Source organism: Motacilla alba, chromosome 4, assembly GCF_015832195.1.
Source record: "Motacilla alba alba isolate MOTALB_02 chromosome 4, Motacilla_alba_V1.0_pri, whole genome shotgun sequence".
Classification (NCBI taxonomy): Eukaryota; Metazoa; Chordata; class Aves; order Passeriformes; family Motacillidae; genus Motacilla; species Motacilla alba.
In genome coordinates this window covers 17016164-17034766 of record NC_052019.1, presented here as the reverse complement: position 1 = coordinate 17034766, position 18603 = coordinate 17016164, and the positions used below count along the sequence as shown (strand labels likewise).

At 35.9% G+C, this 18603-nt stretch overlaps 1 protein-coding gene across 3 annotated transcripts in view; it reads left to right on the top strand.

Annotated features, from left to right (window-relative positions):
• Positions 1 to 18603, top strand: part of KCNIP4 (potassium voltage-gated channel interacting protein 4) — a 390761-nt gene that overhangs the window by 33582 nt on the left and 338576 nt on the right. The window contains exon 1 of one of the 3 annotated variants that reach the window (XM_038134757.1): positions 2402 to 8975. The exons of the other annotated variants lie outside the window; for them this stretch is intronic. Within the exon in view, the coding sequence (XP_037990685.1) occupies positions 8828 to 8975 (148 nt within the window). The 5' untranslated portion in view covers positions 2402 to 8827. Of the gene's footprint in view, positions 1 to 2401; positions 8976 to 18603 lie in introns of those variants that run through there. 3 annotated transcript variants of the gene reach the window in all.

The window sequence follows — 18603 nt, the reverse complement described above, 5'->3', positions numbered from 1 at the left end:
TGGTCTCACTCCAGACTCATTGAGGAAGAAATAATAGATGGAAAAAAGATAAAATAGTTTCAAATTATAATTTTTCAGTGTTTGATAATCACCTGAGTCTGATCTTGGAAACAGCTGGATACTACATGACTCTCCTATCCACTGTAAGAGCTGGAAATGCTCAGCATATCACAAAATCAGGCGTTAATGATGTGAGTTCAGTATAGTGCAGTTGATTATATTCTGAATTTATATTCTCTCAACCTCTGTTCAATCTTTGAGGCTGTTTGTATATAGGAAAATATAAAATATTTGCAAACAGTTTAATAAGAATAAAATGTTATAAAAACATATAAAAGCCTGTATTAAAATTCAGAATTTTCCAGTACTTTTATTTCATCTTCTTCATAACTTTGTTGTCTTTGCATGTATATCCGAATAAACACAGCTTTCAATTCTATTTGGAAATGCCTTTTCTTTTACCTTCTATTTCATTTTCTCTGAGATGTTTATCATCATTTTGCTACGCATAAGGGAACAAGCATGAAGTTAATGAGATTATAATTTTCAATGTGATTTTATTTAGTGCAACCTTATGTGTCAGCCTAAAAATGCAGGTTTGTATCCAGTCTGCATTGCTTTCTCTGAATATGGAAGATCATTTCAAAGTTTAGCTGATACTTCATCAGGGATCCAGATGACAAATATGTTCATACTGATTCATGGATTCTGTCTCCAAGCAATGTATATGTCCCTGGTAAATGAGGCTTCTGTGTCTTTTTGGAGGAAATGTATGAGTTATGTTCTACTGAAATATGAAATCATAAAACTTCTCCTGGTTTATAATCAATTTTATTCAAAACCAAAATGCAAAATCAGACCTTTCTGGCTTCTCTTCCCAAGCATATTGTGCAGAAGCATTCTTCTATTTCTTCGAGCTCCTTCTTCAGTGATCATCTTATGGTTAAATACTTCTCATAGCCAAATAAATTTTTAGCGGCTTCTCATTTCAGCCACTCCAAAAGGGGGGATCAGCTGCACCCCTTTTCCTCTCTCTTCTTTAACCATTTAAAGGACTGTACCTATCAACAAGGCATTACAGCATTTGAAATAATTCAGATTTTGTTCCTGTTCCTCGGTGAATAAAAGACAGCAATGATGATTGCTTTGTAGCAGTAAGAAACTAATTTTGTAGATGATTTATTGTAACATTTTCTTATTCTAAGCTGTTTACCTGTGAAAATACCTCTGATTAAGGAAAGCATACTGTATAAATAATAATTTCAGATTATACTAATAAATTGTTTATATAAACAAGGAGGTAAAAAAAAAGGTGTCATGGAAATGTTTTGCTGCTGTTCAATTAGCTTCATTTGTTAGAGCTGCCCCATCTGTAGGTCAGTCTCTGATAAGCAGCTTTTTTTGGGACAAGAGTTGATGGTAATGAACCCTTTCTGTTACCAGTGCTGTGCCAATAGTAAGTGTTTTTCACTGCTTCCAAAACTACTTGGATGTTCATAAATAAGTCATAATCCCTGTGAGGTTTACTGCATATGTTCTTAATTCTATGGCATTATAAAAAATTAGTTTAATGCATATGTGAGAATTGAACATAATTTCTCTGTCCTGTACTGGGTGATCTGGAAAAAAAGCATGATTGTTTATGTGTCCTGGACAAATTTATTCTTGCTGCTCTTTGGAAACTCTGTGCCACAAAGTAAGAATGGACAGTTTGATTCATGTTTCTTTAGGTATAAATGATATGTAAATAATAAAGATGCACAGAGAAAGGAAATTCTAGTTTGTTTCTAGAGATATTTTGCCTAATATTGGGCTAATTAGCGGCCTGAGCAAAAGTAAAATGAAGCATTTTCCAAAGCCGTGATCATCTGAAATGCACTTTTGATAGTTATGAGTCAACTGGGAGCCTTCTACTATTTATGTCAATGTTTTTGAGCACAATAGATGTAGAGCCATAAATGAAGTAAAGGCAGTTGCAGGAAGGAAGTGTATCTTGTCCATATAATAAGCTTGAGACAAGTTTAAAAATGAATACCTCTTACTGTTATGAAGCAAAGCATGTGCCTTAAATATTATGGAACTGTGTTTACAATTTTATCATTACTACAAAGCATAAAATAGGATTAATACTGCTACTGCTAAATATGGGTGCTTGTAAAACCTGTAAAAAAACCAATTTAAGCCAAGAGCAAATAATTTCCAACAAATTCTAGTGGAACTTTCTCTTTAGAATTTGTTGGCATTTCCATAGGTTTTCCATTGACAGAAGTTAATCCAATAATTTACTTGTATTCATTTCCTCTGCTTTTTGTCCATCCTTCCCAATGTTATACTCTTACAATACTACTTTTGGTACAGAAATCATTATTTCATAAGTCTCATAAAGCTTTTTTCTCATCTGTTTCATTTTTCTTGTTGAAGCATGATGATATACAGATGTAGGAAACAAAAGTACCTATTTGTTTGGAGTCATATGGGTCTTGGGTGTATTCATCCTGTGACTCTGAGATAAAAAATCTTTGTTTGGGAATTTAAACAGTCCAATAAACTCATTAATTCTTCATGAGGTATGACATTGATAGTGTTTTCTGGTAGATTGCTACCCTGTCAGAGCAGACCATTCTCACAAGGAAAATGGATCAGTCCTGGCACATTTGCCTTACTTGAGCTGTCTCTCTGACCTCCCTCTGCCCCAGTCCCTCTCAGTGGCAGAGGATGGACCTTTTCAGCTTTGGAATACCCAGCCCAGGGAGTCTTCTCAACTATGGGATTTTACTGAATAGTTTTTTAAAAAAACTAGTAACTAGTAATGGCATGTGATTGTTCAAATTTGCTAAGTCACCTATGAAAAAACTTTTAGAAATACCCAAAAAGTTCTTAGGGCTTGCATATCCTTTTTATTCCCTCTCATTAGCTCAATTTCCTCCTGTAATTTTGGAAAATGAAATGTTACTCTGTACCTGTAACAAGTCTTGTAAGAATTCAGTCTTTGACATATTGACAAGAGAGCTTCTTCACAGCCATAAAACCCTAATTTTTCACCAGTAAATAGATTATATTTCTCTTTGCTGAGAAATGTTTATTAAAACTGAAAATCTAAAACTCCCTGCCACTTTAACCAGGGGGAGTAGACATAGGTACTCTGGAGAACGGGTAATAACAAGCAGGAATGTTTTAATTGGCATTAAAAATGGATTAACATTAAAATCCTTTCTACTCATATCACAGCCACTGTCATGTCTCATATCACCTTAATCTAACCTTTTCTCTCAGTTTAGTTTGGCTACTGAATCATCCGATGAGAGCTCAGCCCTGTATACCTATAACACCAAGAGGGCTCATTATGACATGAAATTCCTCTGGCACAGTGAAGGAGCCCTCTGGAATTCCCACCCACCAATGTTTGGTCTTGGTTATGTTGCTCATTGTTGATGCAGTCAGTTCGTTGTTGCAGGTATCACCAGGTGTTCTGTAACCCACGCAGCGCTGTGAGATAACATGTGTGAACACAGATGTTTTCCTTCTAAGCCAGAAGTCCTGAATACAACCTGAAATCAATCATTAACATATATTGTCCCAGAAAAATGTTCAGAGTTAAAACAAACCAAAAGAATTCTGCAGCAGTCTGCCCCACTATTCCTATTTCTTTTCTTTTCTCCTCGTTTACAATACAGAGATTCACTGTGCATGAACAGGCAAAACCTATAGACATTTTATATGTGAAAGATGATGACCTTTATGAGATGAGAAAAAAACCAAAGAGTGGTTTCCCCTATACTTGTGTACTATTTCCAAGTGCTTCCCACAGTTTCCAGAGAGACTAGCACTGCTCAGCTTTTCCCTGTGTTCTAGACAATTTAAAATTTACCTGTTTTCTTTTGGCAAAAGTAGAACACCAAATTTTAGCCAATGTTGAAGCATACTGGAGGGTTTTGTTACCTGGTATTTATCCAACTGCCTTTTTTTCCCCTATAAATAGACAAACAAATGATGAAAAAGAAAAAAATATGTAAACAAAGTTCAAGTTAATGCAACAGCAAAACCTTAGAGAGCAATATACAGTGGGAGTAAATAAATAACTAATATATTTTTGCTGATATGTTTTTCTGTTTGATTTTTCATTCTACAGAAAGAGAATGAAATTTTCCTTTCCACTCACAAATCCTTTCCTTTATCTACCGAAATCAGGTATCATAAAATACTATTGAAACTTGCCTCTGCTGAGAAAAACAAAATCAAAGCAAACCCTGCTTTTTCTCTGAAACATCTCACTGTAATATTCCTTAATATGTCAGCAGTCACCCACACATTCATGCAGAACTGGATTCTGTAAGCTTGTCCTATTTTTCAGTATTCATTTCACAACTTATAGCTGCAATCTCTAGTGGCCCAAAGTTTTCAGCGGACTTCACTGGTTTAATCTAGCTTTCTTGAAGTTAAACAATTTCTTTACAGTTATCAGTGAAAGTTCTTGAAATACTTGTGCTAGAGTAGTCAGCTAATGCAACTAGATAGTTCTGTAAAGATTCCTCCCAAATTCCATACAGATGCCAGTCTTGACTGTTTAATCTGGAATGTTCCTGAGGTATTTCTCACTCTATAATGATACCTCTGCTCTTTCAAGCTGCTATTTTATTATTGAGGGAAGAATTATACAGTTTTCCATGAATCCCTATAAAGTTCAGTTTCATTTTCCAAGGATCAAATCTGATCAAGCAATATTAAGACAACCTTCCTACACCCATGTCCACTTACACCCAGCTAGAAGACATTTCCTTGTAGTTCAAGTAAGTGTTGCTCAAAATATCTGTAGCCACGTGGCATCACACAGACCTTATATGATTCATTGGCTTGTGACTCTCTGGAGTGTTTAGCTTGTATGGTTTAGATCACTCATAAAAATAGTTATTTAACCATCAATAGGAAATATAAAAAAATTACACAAAAACCCCAGCTTTACTTTTGTGTGTAATTGATTACAGCTAAAATCCAATAACATGAAATAATGAAATCCTGCTTTGTTTAGGCAGTGCCTGTCTCTGTGCACTGTCACAGCTGCAGTAAACAGTTTGCCTTTCCTACCTTGCATGTGCTCAGGAAGAGTGCAGGGTCTTGGAACTGCTGCAGCAACATGTATGGGCTCAGACCAAAGGTATTTCAGGTTTTTTGCAAATTGCTGCTCCACGTTTGTCTTGTTGTTGGTACTCCCACTAGTGCATAGGTCTGTTTATTATCCTTCTGGCCTGTTTCACTGCTCACTCCCAGTTGAAGGATCTCCCCATTCCCAGATCCTGAAGTTGCTCAGGTTCTGTGAGTGCTCTTTAAATTACTTTTTCATTTCACCTAAATTATGAAATGATTAACTGTATTTTGGGAAAGGAAGGATCCTGTGTAGCCTAGATTGATATATTTTTCACACATGCTTTTCTCATGCTACTTACTATATGACCAGTTTTTCTCTAACATAGGGTGTAATATATTTTTTACAGTCCTTGGGTTTGTAAATGTGGAATTCATTGTCAATCCATTTTCTTTCATCAAAAGTCAGAGTACACAATCTGAAGAGAAGAAGGAGGTAAATCAAATGCACAGCTTCAGAAGCGTGATGATAATTCCTTTTCTAAATAATTATTATGATTATATGAAGTACAGCATCACTTGTTTGAAAAAATTCAGTGGTACCTTGAAATTTAGTGTTCTACATTTTAAGCTTATTTTAAACTCACTACAAAATTATAGCACGATGATTAGTATCACACAGAACTTCTGATTCATCTATACTTCTATTATAGATGAAAATTGCTGTGGACTTGATTAAGGGTTGAAGTAAGGAAACAGATACAGTGCAATCTGAACATCTTGACATCTTCTGAACCAGTTTTAGAAAAAGTATGTCCTTCTAGAGATCAAGATTTATCTCTTCATATATGTGGCAAGTAAGACCCGTTTTTCAGGTACATAAAAGCAAACCCTGAAGATTTCAGCAAGGATTCTGCCTCTCTATTCCCTCTTGAGTAGTGTTACACATTTCTGCATTTATACATCCCATCTTTGGCAAAACTCCTCTGTGTTCTTGTACCTCGTGAAGACTTTATTGAGATACTGATGTGGGAGCATATCCAATGACCCTCTGCCATTGCATGTGAGCAGTTGCTCCATGTCTAGGCAGTACACATTCCTGTTTATTATCCCATCATGGGAATCATTCTCCCAGAGGCTTGTCCCTTCTCCTGTGACTGGTTCCCATTCACACTCCCTGTGGATTAATGAATCTCTGAGATGAGGCCCTCTGGGAAGTATGGCAATGTGTTGTGAGAGCTGGCCTTTGAGCTGGGACCTCAAGGATTTTATAGCTGGCTGTTACATGGGCAGGCAGTTTCTCTAAAGGTTTTTGTCCAGGAAGCTTGAACTTGAATTCCGTTAACAACATTTTGAAGTTTTAGCTGTTTGGAGCTGTACTACCTTGTGCTATATGCCAGTGCTCATGGGCACAGGATTGGTTTTCTCCTTGCACTGAACAGGAGCAATAGAGATGTGTTCCACCAGAGAAGATGGGTGACTTTCTGCTGATGCTGCTGACTTTCTGCTTGCACAGACTGATCAGAAGAGAACCTCCACTGTTCAAAGGGATGAACTCTAGTTAGTAGAGTACATTAATTTAATTCAAAAATGGGATTTAGGAGTAGTTGAGAACATTCTCTTTTAAAAAGAGCTATTCTTTCTGTGTAATAGCTAACACTCATGTTTTGTTCTCACAAATCAAAATTCTGTTCCAGTAATCATCTGGAAATCCCGACAGAATATTGTGTGGTGAAAATGTATTTCTTAGCACAGTAAACACAAATGTAAAATTAATATTTATTTGCAGAATGACACTTCTGAAAAATATAAGATAAAAAAATCTGTGAAATATGCTTAAACTGGAAGGTTTTCTGCTGAAGTTTCAGAAACTCTGTTATCATATTGAAATTCAGCTTACTTTGGTAGTGGTTTGTGGTGGGAATACTGCCATGTTTGGAGTGCTGTGTCATGCTAAGGACTCAAAGGACCTTATACCAGCAAGTGTTGTTCCAACAGTGCTTATTCAAGCATTGTTCAGTTCTAAGTATCAGTGGGCCTGAAGTATGTCCCTAGATGTGAATCTGAGTGGAAGTGCTTCCCTTTACTTTGGCAACCTAAAAATCTGTTGTTGAGGCAAGTGCTTTTCTGTTGTTATGGACAGAATTTACTGACAGCTTTCTTCTTACAGCTGATTGATAGGCTGTTTCCAGAGGTGGAATTATTGTCCTTGCCTGAGTGGATAGACCTGAGATGTCTCCAGTTGTTATGGATAGGTATGGGGTTTTATGTGTAACATGTTGCACAAAGCAATGTACTTAAGCCATAGTTCAAATGACCACAGGAAACTTCATTAATGTAAAAGTTGCAAATCTGTGTAATTGGCATGAAGATTAATTCAGTTCAAAGGGAAGCTGACTGATTAAAAAAACTTTTGAGTTCCAGTATCTTGTAAAAGATAAATTGCAGAAAGTGGATACTTGTTCCTTTGCATCCTTTGATTGTTTTGCATAATCAGTAGGAACTCCTAATGGAAGTGGAGGCAGTGAGATGCTGTGTTCCATTATGCTTGCTGTCTTTAGGAAACAGTAGGTTTACAATTGAAAAGTCAGCTTGTTTATCAAACTCTGGTGTGTACAGTGCCATTTTTTTTTCTTTTGACTCTTTCCTACATATTGCCTCTAAAAATCATGTTTAGTGTTGTTAGATGCAGACTGTGTGTGAGAGCACAGTGAGGGGGAAAAAGGGGGGAGTGAATAAGGGGCTACTTTGGTGTCCTGCCACAGGCTGGGCACAGCTTCTGTTTGCAATCAGAGGGCTCCCTGGTGCAGTCCATGGCTCCTGGCACAGGGCTGCTGCGGCTGGCAGCGTGGCTCTGCCCTCAGCAGCGCTCATCTCCTCAGCACCTCCGGCTGGAGCTGGCTGAGGAGCAGACGGGAATGCTGCTGGGGGCTCCTGCGTGACCTTGGAGTGGCACCCAAGTCCTGGAACGCTGGGTAGGTTCCTTTCCTTTGGTTTGTAGCCCCAGAGCAGAGATTTGGCTAGGTCCTGGTCAGTGCTGGCAGTTGTAACGGCCTCTGGCTTCTTCAAAGTGTCAGTCTAGAAAGCAAAATAATGCCATGTGGAAATTTATTGCTCTCCTCTGTGGGTGAGAAGGGAGCGTAGAGAAATGGTCCCCAAGTGTACAACTGGCTGTAAGTGGCTCAGCTGCTTTTCTGCATTTGAGTGACAGTGGCATTAAGGCAGCACAGAATCCCAACTATTCATCCTTTCTGGGTAGAGCAGCTGTCTTTCAGTAACAGCTAGAGGAATGCAGCTCTCCTCTATGACACTGATGTCAGACAAGCTAAGATAGGAAGGATAATAGGTTCATGCTTAGTGGATTATATTATTTCCTTTACCTAAACAACTGAATAAGGTAAGAGGTAAATATTTATTTGCCATCTAGAGATATTACATATTTTTTATCATTTAAATTAAAATCAGAGTTAAAAAAAAAAAAAGATAAAATCTGATTTTATCCAATCATCAGATTTTACAAATACATCAATGTTCCAGATAAATAGTAAAACCAAAGGAATATTAATACACTAATTCCAGGTAATTTATACTAGAAATGTATGAGCTAAGAATGGTTAATGAAATTCTAAATATTTTCCCTTTATCCCCAGTCCATTTCCTCTCTTCTCCCCCCCATCTTCCTTATCCATAGTCTTTGAATTTGTGTATATATCCTGCAGGAAAACTAAAGGTCAAGTTTTTGTTTAGGATGGAAGTGTTAGCCCCTGAGAAGAAAAGACATGATGAGAATGAAGATTTGCAACAGTATCCTCAGAAGACTGCAAGCTGTAAGAAAATGCTTAGGAATTGCTGCTTGATAAAGCGAATTTTTGCCTGGAAAAGTTTGAGCTCTAAAGGTACCTTTTCTATTGAAAATTGTAGTGTAGGAGAAATTGTTGTCCTTCCAAGAATTCTGAATTTTTCTTACAATGGTATTACTGAATTTTACATCAGTCAAGTTACAGGTACAAAAAGTCTCTGCTGTCTTGAGTCTATTGTGCAAGGAGATTAAAAATGGTACAGCTTTGATTGAGGTGCTTTATCATAATGTGATAAAAATAATTGTACTGCAGGAGTATTCATTTTGCAGCACATAAAAATACATGGTCTGCAGAAAAAAAAATTCTTCAGTCAGAAGATAAATGAGTAAATGTAAAATCCCAGCAATTAGATGTAATAATTTATCAGGGCCCAACCCAAAATTCTATTTTGATGAGTAAAATCTCCTTTCATTGTTGTCAGAGTATATTTGCATGGAAATTACATGATCAATCCCTTTGTCTTTGAGGAAATGAAGAAAGGTAACATTCTGTCACATTTATACATAATGATGTTATGTACTATATTTATTAATAAATACTAAAAGAAATGCTTCTTTTTTAGATTAGAAGTTGTCTGTGAAATATCTCACCATTGAAAGTTGAACTCTTTTATGAATAATAAATTAAACAGCAACTGTCCTGAAATGATGGTTAATCTGCTTCGTGTTTCCTTCAGGAACATACAAACAGTTAAGAATTTTATTCACCAGATTCCTCTTTTTACAATTGTATTTGTACTTTGCAGTATTTTGTAAAAACAGGAGAAAAACACTGCCCGAAACAATTCTTTTGCATTTTGGCAGCATTTTTCATTCTCTCGTACACAGTTTGTGACAGAAACAAACAAACAAACCCCAAACCAGGTCCTCAATATATCCAATTTGTGTCAAACAGAATGAAAAGAAATGCATAACATTGCTTTGCCAAGAAGAGCTAAGGCACCATAACCTGAGTGTGTGATATGTTACTTTATTTACACATTTATTTTAAAGGCTATGCTCTAGTAGCTTAGTTCCAGCTTTTAGACACAATATTCTGGTTAAATATGAGCTACCTTTGGTTTTAAACTGCGCTGATCTCTGCATTGTCCAAGTAAATAAGTACTTCATATGCTTTTTAATCTAAGCATAAACATTTATCTATTCTCAGCCACTCATTTTTAAAAGTTTAAGTTCATTTTTTCAACAAATGGCTGCTTTAATCACATGCATATTATGGCTTGCTAAATATATATTTGATTTCCTATTATTGTATCAGGTTGTATGTATAATTTGCTGCACTTTATTTTTTTTGGTATTGTTACATTTGCGCTAATGAGGCAAAAATAGGTTTTCTGTAACTCTTTCAGAACACTCATCCTTCTGTTCATGCGAATTTTTAGATTTTTTTCCATTGGATTATTTATCATCAATCTCAGTAGCTTGAAGCAATCACCTTTCTAGAAATGATGGGTGAATCTAAAGCAGATTGCATTGAAGTTTATAGGTCTGATTCTTCAATACCTTCAAACTGGCTAATAATTTACACCTCCAAAATGGGTCTTAAAACAGTCAATAGGTGATGATAGAGTTAAGGATTTATTTTATTTTGGTAAAGTGAATTAGCCAACAGATGAATTGCTGTAAAATTCGGCTTAGTTTTACTCTGTCAGTGACAGGATCAGAATCTGACACATAGTTAACTCAAAATGAAGCCATTAATTTTGCTTTACGCAGTACCAAATGATAGAAAGCGTATTCCCACAGGTATACCTTTACAAGAAGATTTGAATATTTGTCAGGATCAAGAAGACAGACATTCTGAGGTACTTTCTTCAGTACTTGCTGTTGTCCAAGGCCAAATAGGTTCTGTTGGACTGCAATGATAGAGCATTCGTAGTACTCATGACAGTGCTGTAGGAGCTAAGGGCATTGGCCACAGAGCTGCTTGCTCAATGCCTTCTGTTTTCTGTGGGAAGAATCAGAGTGGGTTTGCAAATGACATTGTGCTGGCTCATTCCCACTTAGATGTTCTTTTACAGAAATGAGATTCCCCATTGGTTATCCTAATCTAAATTACACTGGTGAAGAGGTATAAAAATAGTCGTTAGGCAGTTGAGGCTTGCAATTTAGTATTGAAAAAAATAACTGGAATTTTTTGTTTGTATTTCTAAAAAAATCACGATAGCTTTAAATACCAGTTCATTTGGTAACTCAGTTGTAACAGTTTGTCGCTGGAAATGCTGGACAGTAATGGCTGTTTGATCTTTCTTTTAAAAGAGATACCGTTTCTCCCTAAAATTAATTTTTCACATTTTAGTTTATTTGTATAATCTTGCAGCTGAGTTTGTCAACATGTTTTATCTTCATAGAATTAATTATTCTTTCAGAAACAATTTCCATTTATGAATTTGGAGCAGGAAAATAAATATTTGATTTACTGCAGTGTTGGGATGATTCAAGATGGAAGATCTTCTATCTTATGATAACATTTTAGAAAATTGTCACACTGGGGATGTCTTCTGCTCTTCCTGTTTCAAAATCTGGGAATAAGAAGAATGTTATTTCATAAGTACCCGAAAGATAATTATACTCAACCCTTTTTGCTGTAGAATTTAAACAGCATGGATTCAATGCACGAGTGCATCCTCAAAAGGATAATGAAGAGAATTTAAAAAAAAAAGCTCTTTCTTGTATTTCAAAGAAAAGTAAATAGAATAACATGGTTGTCAATAGGAAACATTTTCATACTAAACCCAGTATCTTAATCAATGCTCAAGGCTCGGTAATTTGATTAATTCCATCAGACAGTAGTTTTAGAGAGCAAGTATCTTGTAACTGAGACCAGAGGAACAGACTGTGGCAGTGTCAGGAGTGCATCAGTGGGAGCTTGATGCTGCAATAAACTCAATAAACTCTGAGCCCAAGTTTAAAGGACATGTTGAAAAACTTTCGATTTAAACCACTCAATTTCAAAAATGGGCAGCCCTAAGGTATTCTCTCACTAAATTGGCAGCCTCCTCAGCTAACCTAGGGCAGTTATGAGTCTTTCACAACCATTCTATGCCATGAATATGCATTTGCTGCAGATTTTGTAAAATGCAAATGAGAGACACCAAGGAGACAGCAAGTTGTCTGTCATGAAGATAAATTTGGAGGCATTGTAGTGCTGACTCTGTATTTCATACTGCTGAAAATATTATAAATGATAAACTGTTTATTTATGTTTTTTACATTGTTTGTTTTTCATCATCACATATTTATGAGTTGAGGTATGAGTGCTTTAGGAATAATCCCAAGCTGTCAGTCGTTGTATGTGTTTTTCCCTGTCAAACAGTACATTTGACAAAGTATATATGGAAAAAAATAGCCCAAGTTATTTCAGAGCTAGTTAAAATTCTGCTCTGCCTAGGATACTTCATACCGTCTCAGACCTTAAATAGCTCAAAAAATTCCTGCTGAAGATTGTCAGTACTAGGTTTTTAAATATGGACTTCATGTGAACAGGGTAGTAGTTTATCTTCTGTGGCTCATTTGCCTTTGCTTGTCCTATGCAAATAAGTTGACCATTGCTTTGAAATCTAGTCACATCTCAGGTCTCTCAAAGACCATGAAAATCTTTTTCCCTAGTTGTTAAAAATAAACAAAAACGTTTATTCATGTAGGATAGGGGTCCTTAGGACTAAAATATTTTCCAGTGTTTCTCAGCATTACCTGCTGTGTGCTTTTCTTTTGAGCAGTGAAGTGATGAGGCAAAGACAGCATGTAAGGTAGAAAGTGATGACATCAGGATTACATGCAGGATTTGCATTCCACTATCAAAGCCCTCAACTGCCTTAATTAGAAAGCATCATGACTCATGAAACAGGATTCTTTTTCCTAACTTGATTACTGTAGCAAAAATATCTTTTTTGTTTGCTTGTGCATGGAGTGATAGTTCCTGAAAGCTTCATGGTCCTAATTAACCTTCCCTACAGGAAAAATATGAAATAAATGGTGTAGATAAAAGTGTCAGAAATAAACAATAAATAATAAATCTTCAGTGTCAGGAATACCATATACTCCTGACTTCATTCCCTTGTCCCAGTAGCTGCTCTTAACTAACAGTCCTCTCCTAAACCATGGCTGAAATACAGTTCAGATGTTAACTTGTCCAGTAATTGAATTTTTATGGCCTGTCAGATGTGTCATTTTCTATTTCCTGTCATTTCAAACTACATCCTGTAGTTTTCGTGGTTCTTTTTTTTCCCCCTCAGCTTTCTCATAGATGCTTTGAGCATTGTTTGGTTTCTGTTGAAATCACAGATTTACATGAGAGGACCTTTTTATGGGCACTAGGAAACCATTTTCCTATGTCCCTTTAGAGCTGCTGTTCACATGGCTTTGTAGTTTTGTGTCTGAAAGCCTCAAAGAGGAAAAAAAAAAGAGGTGGGGTAGGAAGAGGGAAGAAAAAGAAGTAGGGATTGAGAAAGGGATATTGAGAGAGAAATTGTGGGGAGACTGATTACTGTGTCCCTTGCCAAACTTCTCCTTTCCATTCTAGGTGCTGAGCATGTAAATAATTAGATCATAACCATTTGCAATATTTCTTGAATGCTGAAAAAGGAGTCTTTGCAGTCTATTACTGCATGTATTAATGACTGAAGAGATTAACATATCTGAGATTTTATGCTCTGAACACAAACACAGAAACCCATTTAAAAATGGAACCTTTAATAGTTTTAGGCAATACAGAAATCTTTATTTTGTAAAAACTACAAAAAGAAGTTTGCTTGGGAATTCAACACAAGCAGTGTTTAGCCCACTTCATCTATTGAAATATATATTAGAATGTTTTAGAATTTGATGCTGCTGCTCTTGGTGTACATGTTATTCTGAAGTGAATTTGCTACCCAGATCATAGACGCAGGAAAACGTAAAGGGTGAAAAGCTTTTTCATTTTGTGTCTTTGAATGATATTTTTTTCACAATTAATTAACATTGCTCAATATTGCTTTGCATATTTCTTTTATTACAGTGAAGTGTGAATTAGCACTGTTTTCTTATTTGTCTCTAGTAAATCAAGGTTTCATGTTGCCTTATACCTCCTGGCTCTCTGTGCAAATGATCCATTTTGTGTTATGAAAGTTTTACATTCTGAACAAATATTGAATAAATTGTATATGCATATTTTTCAACTCAATGAACTGGATGGAAAATGTGAATATAATCCATTTAAATATAAAAGTTGTGTTAAGCGGATATTTTTATTTATTTTAATTTTTTTTTCCTTGAAATCAATATAGGATTCTATTCTTAGATAAATAATTCTTCACTTAGAATAAAAATGCAGATGTATATATTTATTGAGTATGAAGAAGCTGTTTTAAAAATACTAAGAAAAGAAAAAAGATGAGGGTAATAATATATTTTTTAATTTTTTTTTTTTTTTTGCTTTACTTGAAAGCCTGTTCACTCATTATAATCTCAGATGAAGGAGTTTGTATTAAGTTACCTGGCAAAAAGGAGCACCTTGTAGTTTGTTCCCTTCTTGCCCAAATGCTAACTGAAAGGCAAATCATGGCAATAAAATTGGAGGCTCTCCCTGGTAAATGTAATTTTCTTTTAAATTTTTAGCACGGAGAGATCTAATCTCAGTAAGACTTCTAATACTCTCTTCAGGGCAGCAGTAATAGTTAATGTCACAAATTAACAGGAAGGTGTACTATTTAGGAATTCTTGCAGTCTTTCAGAGCATTAAAATGGGAATTGGAAAAACATCTATTCTCATATTAGAATCATTCCAGATTAATCTTTTGGAAAGGGTTTTACTGTGTAGTTTTGTAGAGATTTGTTAAACTGAGCATTGCATGTAGCAAATCAAAATGTGAGTCTCTGACACACACTTAGGTATGTATAAAATTATGTCACCTCATTTTTGGATTAAGACAGTTTAATAGTCATTCTCCTTTGTTTCTTACAAGAAGCACCCCATGAACATGCATCTTGTGAAGCTTTTGATTCTTCTTAAAGTTTTAAAATTATTAGTTAGAGGTCACAGTCATTATGAAAAATCTTGCAGCTTTACTCTGTACTTAAAAGGTTTTAAAACATTTCCAAACTTTCAAATGAAGTGGCCGAACTCTTGTAATAGCCACTAGTTTGTAGTCTGGGGAGAATTCATACCTGTGTCTTTACAGCACTTGAAACAGTTATTAGTGCCTATAAAAGTAAGTATTATCCATAACTAAGTTTTTAGAGATGCTTGACACAAAGATAGCAATTTGCAAAGTGCAGATTATGAAGTCAGTTCTCCTTAGAGTGAATGTGCCTGTTATGTAAGGAGAATAATATTCTGTGGAAATCAGATTTCCTTAGGGTTTGACATTCAAAGGGTAAAACATGCTCCACAATTAACCCCTGAGAAATAAGGCTCAGAAAGAGGTGGGTGTATCCATGGAGTTTCTGCTTTATGCTTCCCTGGATATATAAACATTACACAAAAAGGCCTCTCCTTTTCTCTCGGAGGTTTGCTTCCTTCATGTCAGAATGGATTTTTATGGTCTCCTGCAATTGCCACCTTTCTAATTCCAGTGTTGCCATTATCAGGAGGGACAGGATGCTGGAAGATGAAGCCTTAATTCATGGCACGTTGCTGCCTAAAACTCTGCATTTTCAGAGCACTACCTTGAATTTATGAGATTTTTTGCTCTTTGTGGCTTTTTCTCTTCCTACTGTCCAGTATTAGCATAAAGCTGTTTGCATCAGTGTCCTAAGAATGCAGAATTTTAAATTAGCTCTAATTAAGAGCTATGAACAGACCCATCTTATAAATCATTTAGTTTTTGATTAGTCATCACAAATGTGTGTTTTCTTTTCATATAAAAAGCTCAAGGAACCATCAAGCTGGCTGGAACCTTTCCAGAAATGTCACTCTGGACTCTGCATAGTGAAATTTAATTTTTTTTTTTTTTGAGATCCATTAATCCTACTTACCAATGATCAACTTATTGTTCAGTCAGTTTAAACTATTAAAACACAATCTTCTTCAATTGGGCTGAAGAATGTAAGGAATAGCTGATTAACTACTTTTTAATCAGCTAGTTATACCAGAAATATAATTTTCTCTAATTTTTCTTGTTTCTTTAGCAAAATTGGAGTTACTGGTTGAATTTTATGCAGATATTTGAAAACTATTCATTGCACTACAATATAGAAATTACGTTCTCTGAAGATGAAAGCAAGCTATGACGTTCTGACCTCTCAGTTGGAGAATCTGATGTCTAATTTTGTTTCCCCATGTTGTCTTTCATTTTTACATAAAGGTCAGTGTCCCATTTTTAAAAAGAAAAAAAAAAGAGAAGTTGCTAATTTATTTAAAACCTGCTACCTAAAAATCAAGTTCTAGCAATCTAGGAAGGTTTGGAATAGAATAAATGGTAGAGGTTTGCTACTTTTGGAAACTTAAATATATCCTGTAAGAAACCAATATATATTCCTATTAAGTCTCTCTTCCTACAGTATCTTTGATTTTTACCCTGTCTGCCAACTGCTGATTTTTTATTTAAAAACATTTTATCAATTCAAAACTAATAGGCCAAAGAAGCATATTAGATTAAGTGGAAGGACTTTTATATTCATGGCATACTTAGAAAATGGAATAAATCTTTAAATATCTTGCCACTTTCCATCTGGGCATTATTCCAGCAATTTAAATGACTAAACATACTGATAGTATTCCAGATTAAATGAGAGCTCTGAATGTCTTTTTATAAATGGTATGGCTAATAAAGAACCGAGTTTGCTGTGGTGGTTGGTAAGATCGGCGTTTTGTTTACCGAATTTACTGGATATTAGTGCAGTATAACACAACTGCATTTGCAAGTGTCTGTCCCTGGAAAAAATCCTGTGGCTGGAAGGAGCACTTCTATTGCAGATCAGGGTAGCTGACACAAGCAGCTTCTTAAAAGAAGTATGCAAAACCAGGGCTTTTTGGTGTTGTTTTGTTTTTATCATGCTGAATCATTATGACTGGATAACTTTTTGCAAAAGATCAAAATAAAAGGAAAACCAGCATATCTCAGAAGTGAAAAGTTAGGGCAGAAGAAACGAGGGAAAAACAGTAGGAAATGACAAAATTGCATGTTGCTTTGTTTGCTCCTGCTATCCCTCCCCCCCTTTAATTTAAATTCTTGTTTCTATGGGAGTCTGCAGTGTGGTCTCAGTAGTTCTGGCACACAACAGTTCTAATAGGGTAGATGTGCCCTTCTTTCAGCCCAAGAGGGGTAACTGGGAGGATATGGGGCTTGTCACTGTTGCAGTAATGCTGTCCTGCTGGCACCTCCCTGCTGTTCCTCCCAGTAGCATCATCTTCTTGGCAAGGAGATGTAATCTCTGTTATTCTTAAATTTTCTTACTCATCCTTTCAGTGTGCAAGAAACTAATGAAAAGTCAATAAGGAGGTGAAGTTTTTCACCAAGCCATCTAAATGTGTAGTGGGCTCAATGACAGCATTAGTCATATGTGGCAACAGTGCAACTGAATTTTCCAGATCACCCCAGCCAAATGCCAGCAAGCCTATACTGTGTAGGAAAGCAGAAGTCGTACTTGGCTTCACATATGTCACAGAAAATGGTTCAAGAAATACTGAGCTACCTGTGTGCTTTCTGCACTGTTCTCTGCAACCTTCTATGTCTGAGGCCAGCCTGATTTCTTTGTTATATGGGGTGGGAAAAGGAAAATTATAATAGATGAAAAAGTTGAAAAATTTTATTTCCTGTAATAAAGTCCTTTTCTAAAACATCCTTTAATTTGTGTTATCTTTGGTCTTGTGAAGGCAAGGTACTTTAAAGGGTTGGACTTACCATTCTCAGTGGTAGAGAAAACCTATTCTGACAATAAGAGAACTCAAGGTCTAGGGCAATAGTAAGGTGAAACTGGTTTCATCACCTCCTGCTGGCCTAAGCATGTGCATAGGTTCAAGAAGTCTTGAATGTAACAGCAAGGACTGCCAGCAAGAATACATGGTAGTTAAACCTCTGTCAGCTCACATCACCAAGTTCCTCTGAATAGAATTAGCATCACTACATCTGACTTTCTTTTTATACTTATTGCATATACATATTTTTAAAGCCAGTAAAATACTACAGCTTTTGACTGTAGCATCTATCAGCTGAGCTGTTACAAATTTCTCTATGTTTATCTTTGTACGTCTGTGTTTGTCTTTGCTGGTTGAGAGGCAAAATATTTTAACTGAAGACAATTCAGTTGACAAGAGCTACCCTTTCCAAGCTGTGATAGTTTCACTGCTTAAACTACGGCCTTTCATTCATACCACTTCTGAAGAAACTGAGATGAAAAATGACCAGTGAGAAAAATCAAACCTAGATGGAGTAAGTCAGTCATCACAGTATGTCCCCACAGTTACATAGAATTCATTCTTGTGTTTCTGAATCTCAATATCCCCTGCTGTGAGAAAACACAGAAGTTACTCCATCTCCTTCTAGTTTTGAATTATATGGGGACATAGTAACTTTACTGCAGCTGTTTATCTCTTTCCTACCTGTAAATTTGTCTGAAATCAAAACCCCTCTACTTTTAGTACAAAAACAGTGCAGTTCCATAATTGTTCAGTGAGCAATTTAGAAAATAGTTAACAAAACAGGATACAAAAAAGAAAAGAGGTCCATATGGTTAATTTATGCTGA